General features: G+C 67.7%; 1 protein-coding gene across 1 annotated transcript in view; it reads left to right on the top strand.

Annotated features, from left to right (window-relative positions):
* Positions 1 to 3,540, top strand: part of EFNA4 (ephrin A4) — a 7,325-nt gene extending 3,785 nt beyond the window's left edge. Inside the window, exons 2-5 of the mRNA XM_032712872.1 lie at positions 1,344 to 1,636; positions 2,944 to 3,012; positions 3,166 to 3,225; positions 3,301 to 3,540. Of these exons, the coding sequence (XP_032568763.1) occupies positions 1,344 to 1,636; positions 2,944 to 3,012; positions 3,166 to 3,225; positions 3,301 to 3,389 (511 nt within the window). The 3' untranslated portion in view covers positions 3,390 to 3,540. The remainder of the gene's footprint in view (positions 1 to 1,343; positions 1,637 to 2,943; positions 3,013 to 3,165; positions 3,226 to 3,300) is intronic.
* Positions 3,541 to 6,954: the final 3,414 nt, after the last annotated feature.

Below are 6,954 nucleotides of genomic sequence, written 5' to 3'. Positions count from 1 at the left end.
CCAGTGAGCATCCAGTGGCACCAAGTCCCCAGTGGCACCAAGCTGGTGGCACTCCTGGTGCTGCCAAGTCCCTGGTGATACCCAACTGTGCCGAGCCCGAGTGCGCTTGGTGGCACTGAGCTCTGGGCATCCTCTGGTGGCATCAAGGTGGTGGGTGGCAGTGTCAAGGGTTCCCATGGGTTCCCGTGGTGGGTGTCCCCACTGCTGGGGGCCACCCCAGCCCCTACCCTGCCAGGGGTGCTGCCCGTGGGCTCTGCCATCACCGGTGGGCTGGGGTCTGGCCCTGTCCCTGCTCCCGGCCTCCTCCATTTTAGGTATTTCCCAGCTTCAGGGAGCAGGGGGAAGGGTCAGGATGCTGGGCTGGGATCCTGCAGGCTGTGCTCCCCCTTGCAGGTCCTGTGCCCCGGGCCTGCGGGACTGGGGCAGGTGGGCACATGACGGGCAGGGCTGGGGCACAGTTGCTGCCTTGCTCCTCCCCCGTGGATGGGAGAGGTGGCACCCCACCACCTGTGGGAAGTGGGGCTCCGTGTGCCCCTCAGCAGGGTCAGGCAGCCCTCGGCCCTGCCTGGGCCTGTCCCAGCCAGCGTTACCCGTGGGATGTTCTGAGTCAGCGTGAGCCTGTGCCCCGTCCTGTCCTCGAGTAGCCCCCGGCCTCGGTGGGGGGCTCAGAGGCCCAGATTCCCCCCCCACCCAGTGCTGCCATCCAAGTGATGAACGTTCTGGTCTCTGCCAGGACTCTGCACCGTCCACGAACACCGCCTGCACCGGGGTGGATGAAGGGGGGTTGGGGTCTCCCTGACAGCCCCCCCTGCTCCATTACCTTCCCAGGACCAAGCATGTGCAGTGCACGTGTGTGCACATGTGTGTGCACACGTGTGTGCCCGCAGAGCTGTCTGCTCCACCCCGGCCTGGCCGCACACGCTGTGAGCTCACTGCATCCTGCCCGTGCCTGAGCTGGGCCCCCTCCCCTGCCCTTCCTGCTGCCAGAGCCCCCCCCGTGCCCCCTGCCCCGGCCACCGCCTCCTACCAGCGCCGAGCCGGTGCGGGAGCGTCCCGCCGCACGGCCCCCCACCGGGGTGTCGTGTCCGATCAGCGGCGAGGCGGGTGCCTGGGGCGAGGGGCTTTGTGCCCGGGCAGCGTGGCTCTCCCCCCGCCTCCGGCCGCGGTGGCCGAGCCCATTCAGCTCCAGCGGCCTGCGGCTAATCCGAGCTGATGCCTGGCTGCGTGGCGCGGGCGGTGTCCGGTCTCTGTTTTGGGGGAAAGCCCAGCTCCCTGCTCCACCGGGGCCGGGGGGCAGCGGGACACCCCTCCCGGCGAACCCCCCCGCTCGTCCCGCCCGGCAGGTTCCTGCGGGACGACTACTCCATCCAGGTGGCCATCAATGACTACCTGGACATCTACTGCCCGCACTACGAGGGGGCCGTGCCCGCCGGCCGGGCAGAGACCTTCACGCTCTTCATGGTGGACCGGGAGGGTTATCGCGGCTGCTACGAGACCCCCGGTGCCTTCAAGCGCTGGGAGTGCAACCGGCCCCGGGCGCCCTTCGGGCCCGTCCGCTTCTCCGAGAAGATCCAGCGCTTCACCCCCTTCTCGCTCGGCTTCGAGTTCCAGCCGGGGGAGACCTACTACTACATCTGTGAGTCCCCCCCCCGGGTGCCGTGGGGGGCTGCACTGGGGTGACGGCACCTTGGGGCACTGGGTGCAGCCCCTCGGGGCCAGAGCATGTCAGGGGTCTTGGGTGCAGCCCCCCAGGGTCCCATGGAAGTGGGTTTGGGGCACAAGGGAGGGTCAGGGTACACACAGGATCTGGATCCCCCGCTGAGGTTGGGGGGAGCAGGGGGAGTCTGGATGACTCTGGGGTTGAGGTGCAGGGAGGTCTGGATGCCCCAAAGATGGGGGCATAAGGGGTCAGGGTGCAGGGGTATACAGGGTGCCCTGGGATGTGGGGTTCTGGGGGATGTGGCATTCAGGGAGGTTCTGGATTCCCTGGGGTGAGGGGTTCATGAGAGGTGGGGTGCAGGGGATGTCTGGATGCCCTGGGTGAGGGCATGAGGGGATCAGGGCACAGGGGGTTTCTGGATGCTCCTGGGGTGCAGGGGGTGTCTGGGTGGGGGCATGAGGGTGTTGGGTTGCAGGAGGGTTCTGGATGCCCTGGGTGGGGACACGAGAGGGTCAGGGCACCCCAGGTTTGGAGTGTAGGGTGGGGTCTGGATGCCCTGGGGTGGGGGGAGCATGGAAAACCAGGGTACAGGAGGTGTCTGGATTCCCCGGGATCGGGGTGCACGAGGGGGTTGGGGGTGCATGAGGGGGATTTGGATGCCCTGAATTCAGGGTTCAGGGGGTATCTGGATGTCCCCGGGGTGGGGGCACAAGGGGCTCAGGGTGTACATAGCGGGAGGTTGGGATGCCCCTGGCTTCAGGGCACCTGAGGTGGGGAGGTCTGTATGCCCCAGGTTTGGGGTGTGGGATGCCTTGGGGTGGGGGGTGCATAGGAAGATGGGCTGCTGGAGGTGTCTGGATGCCCCGGGGTGGAGGCACGATGGGGTCAGAGTGAACATAGTGGGGTCGAGGCGCCCCCGGGTTCGGGGTTTCTGGATGTCCCGGCTTGGGGGCACAAGGAGGTCGGGGTACCCCTGAGGTTCGGGGTGCCCGGGGGAAGGAGGGCGGGGGGGGAGTCTGGATGTCCCTGGGTTCGGGGTGTATGAGGAGGGGGTCTTTATGCCGCGGGTTCAGGGTACCCGGGGTGGGAGGTTCTGGATACCCACGGGTTCGGGATGCAGGGTGGGGTCTGGATGCTGCGGGGTGGGGGCACCCGGGGGGTGCCGTTCCTTCAATGCGCCGGGAGGGGGCGCCCCAGGCCCGCGCTGACCCGCCGTCGGGGGGTCCCGTCGGGCTGGGGGGGCCGTGCCGAGGGGTCCCCGCTGATCCCCCCACCCTGCCCAGCCGTCCCCAGCCCCGAGAGCGCCGGGCGCTGCCTGAAGCTGCGCGTCACCGTCTGCTGCCGAGGCACCAGTGAGTCGGGCTGGGGGGGACTGTGCCCCAAAAACCTGGGGGCTCCCTCGCCCCCGGGGCAGCCCGGTCCCCGCGGGGGGGTACCGGTGCCTCGGGGGAGATGCCACGGAGCCCAGGGGAGCCGCTCCCTGACGCTGGTGGGGTTTGTTTCAGCACCGGAGCCCGTGACAGAGGTGCCCAATTCGCAGCCCCACGGGCGTGGGGGGCCCGAGGGTGAGTACAGAGGGGCCAAGGGGCGGTGGGGGCCCGGGGACTGGCTCACCCTGACCACTGCTCCTGCCCTGGCAGACGCTGTGCCTGCGCGGGGCACCGCAGTCCCACCGCAGCCCTGCACGCCGTGCCTGGCACTCGTGCTCCTGGCCCTGCTCCGGATCTGACCCCGGCACTGCCCGTGGTGGGGGGATGGGCTCCTCTGCCCCGGCGCCGCTTCCAGACTCTTCCTCACCGCCAACCCCCTCGAGCCCGTGGGGCAGCCCCGGGCCACGACCCACCTGCCGGACCTCCACAAAGCCGAGCCGGGGCCGGGAGCTCCGGGCTGGAAGGTGAGGGGGGAGCAGGGAGGCTCTGGGGTGATGGGTGGGTACCCACTTGCTGCACTGCAGCGTCCCTTGATGGGGATCTCTCCCTCCCAGGGCTGTCGCTTGCCACTGGCATCGCCGCACGCCGAGATTGCCACGGGTCAGCACCGCCGGACACCGGGATCGCCGCACGCCGGCATCGCCCCCACGGCATCACCCTGGCACTGGGCTCCCCTCAGCAAATGCCTCCTCTGCCCCATGGCCGTCACCTCATCTTGTGCCTTCCCCCATGGACCCCCCGCCCCAGGGGGCCCAGGGACCCCCCAGGCCCTGGAGCGGGGCAGCAGCTCCGATGGCAGCGTCGGCCACTGCCGTGTCCTCCTCCTCCTCTGGTGAGGACACACCGATCTGTCTTCTGGGAAGACGCCTTCCTCCGTGCCCTCAGTTTGGTTTTAACCCCTGGTAGTGACTGAGCAATACAGTGTTTGCAAGATTGCTGTGCCCCGGGTGTGCGGCCCCCCCGCCGTCCCCCCTGCCCGTGCCCCTGCCCCTGCAGAGATGCCGGGGTGGCCGCTCCAGGGGGTCCCTGCCCCTCTCTCCCTCCACAGCCTTTAAGGCCGAGGGTTTAATTGGAGTGGCTTGATATTGAGTCGTCAGCTCATGCCACCGGAGACCTTTAATTACAGGCAAGCTGCCGGTAATTAGCACCTGGAGGTGGGATGAGCCCCAGGACAGAGGGTCGGGGGCAGCAGGGTTGGGGGTCACTCACCCAAAACCCCCAGCTGGGCACCCTGGCCCCACTTGCTGCCCTTGGATGGGGTCGGGTGTCCAGAGGGCAGCTATTCTCCATCCATCTGTCTGTCTGCTACACACCCTGTGAGATGCACTCCCAAAATGGGGGCCCTGGGGGGTTTTCCTCTCCCCCAGTGGGCACCCAGGCTGCTGCAGGGGCCCATCCCAGGGCACAACCAGGTCGCTGCCAGGGTCATGGCTCCGGTGCAGCCACACACCCCAGGCTCACCCACCAACACGAGAGTCCTTTGAGGCTCCTGCTCCCCCATCCCATGAGTGCAGCCCCCCACTGCCCTCCCAGGGGACCCAGAGGTGGCCCAGCTGCCCCCAGGGCCGCCCGCAGCAGGGCCCCCCAGCCCCTCGCCACGCAGGCGTTGCCGGCCGCCTGCCGCAGTGGTGCCGGGCACGTCAGACAGGTTTTATGGCTTCTGGGAGAAAGAAGCTGCTTGGCAAGAGAGGCTGAGCGAAAGCATCGACCGCGCCGCTCCCCTCCCCCCCGCTGCTGCCTGCCCTTCCCCCGCCACACCCTGCGCCCCATCCCAGCCTGCACCCATCCTGCATCCTATCCTGCACCCCACCCTGCGCCCCATCCCACCTTGTACCCCATCTGGCACCCTATCCTGTACCCCATCCCAGCCTCCACCCCATCCCAACCTGCACCCATCCTGTGTTCTATCCTGCACCCCAGCTTCACTCCACCCCAACCTGCACCCATCTTGTGTCCTGTCCTGCACCTCAGCTTCATCCCATCCAGCCTGCACCCATCCTGTGTCCTGTCCTGCACCCCAGCTTCACCCCACCCCAACCTGCACCCATCCTGTGTCCTGTCCTGCACCCCAGCTTCACCCCATCCAGCCTGCACCCATCCTGCGCCCCATCTCAGCCTATACGCCAACCTGCACCCCAGCCTGTACCCCATCCCATCCCCCATCCTTCACCCCAACCCCGCACCCTCAACCCCACAGGACAGGGGCACCCCGTCCCCATGGGAGACACAGAGGCTGCCTAGTGCAGGGAGAACATGTCCTGGGAGACCCCACCCCGGGGGGGTGTGAAACCATCTGGGGGGCATCCGACCCAAGAGACCCCCATGCGGGATGCTCAGGGACCCACCTGTGGGACTCCCATGCAGGGATTCTAAGGGGCTGTGCCCTGTGGGACCCCCGTGCACAGATTCCAGGGGGCAACCATGCCTTGTGGCATCCCCATGTGGGGGATGCTGGGTGGGGGAATCCTCCCAAAAGACCCCCCTTTAAAGATGCTGAGGGGGCAACTGTGCCCTGTGGGACCCCCACGCAGCGATTCTAGGACCCCGTGTTCCCGGGGACAGCCATACCCTGTGGGACTCCCATGCAGGTATTCCAGAGGGGGCTGCCACTGCGCCGCCCCTTCCCCAGCCCCCCGGATATTCCAGGGGCCGAGGAGGTCCCTCTGGCGCCCCCGGGGGTGGGTGCTGGGTCCGGGCTCAGCGGGGTCCTGTCCTTGAGCCGGCGTTGTTTGGTATGCGGGAGCCACCGCCGGCTTCAAATCCCATCGACTTCCAATGAGCAATGCCATCAATAACGGCTAATTGATGGCGCGGCCGCTCCAAATCAGATTCCCCGTCCCCTGAATCCAATTGATGGCTCCGCACCCCGCAGCCGCCGCGGCAGAAATTGAATCTATTCAAGGAATGGGCTCCATTAGCCCGTCCCTTCTGTCTCGCCATCCCCCCGCCTCGGGGCCCCCCCGTCCTCTCCCCCCAACCCCGTGCCACCCACGCCAGCCTGGGGTGCCACGGGGAGGAGGTGGGGGTGAGGATGCCGGGTGCCCCCGTGGGGCAGCCCCAGGTGGGTGGGAGTGAAAAGCTCCGAAATTAGGAAGGAAAAATTTATCGCCTGGAATAGCAAGTGATGGGAAATGTTAATAGGCAGCGCTGAGATGGAGAGCGGGATAAAGAGCCGTGCCGTGCCAGAGGCTGGGAGCCACGGTGGGCAGTGAGGTGGGGGCACGACACGGCCATACCCACCCTATGCCCCGGCTCACCAGCGGGACAGGGACCGTGGGTGCATCGTGGCACCAGGAAGAGCCTGGTCATGGTCTCCCAGCCCCGTGGTGCTCTCCCAGCAGCTTCCACTCCTGGCGCTGGGTCCCTTATCTGGCCACGTTGCCAGAGTCCCCCCAGCCAGCCACGCCGGGACAGGAACCCCAGCATGCCCCCAACACCCCTCACCACCCTGGGGTGAGGATGAGGTCAGGCACGACAGCCGCCCTGAGGCAGCCCTAGGACACACGGGGGGGGACACGGGGCATGGTCTCCCCCCCCCAGAGGGCTGGAAGGGAGGAGCACGGCCCCCCAGGGCAGCGGGGCCCATCCCTGCCTGTCCCCTATGGGCGAAGGGCAACGGTTGCAGTGCCCACCCAAAGAGCTGCCGAGAGCATCCTGGAGATGGGAAATGGCTCCGTGTCACCATGGAAACGGGGCCACCGGCTCGCCATGCCGAGGGGACACGTGTGCTGAGGGGACACGCGTGCCGAGCCCCGAGGAGCAGGGCACAGGGTGCGCAGGGCATCAGGCACAATGCACTGGGTGCCAGGCACTGGCCACGGGCTCCTCTGGACCCTGGGGCCACACCACAGAGCCCATCACCCA

Source organism: Chiroxiphia lanceolata, chromosome 29 (assembly GCF_009829145.1).
Source record: "Chiroxiphia lanceolata isolate bChiLan1 chromosome 29, bChiLan1.pri, whole genome shotgun sequence".
NCBI classification, from domain to species: Eukaryota; Metazoa; Chordata; class Aves; order Passeriformes; family Pipridae; genus Chiroxiphia; species Chiroxiphia lanceolata.
The sequence above is the reverse complement of the archived record's forward strand: the minus strand, read 5'-3'. Positions and strand labels throughout refer to the sequence as shown.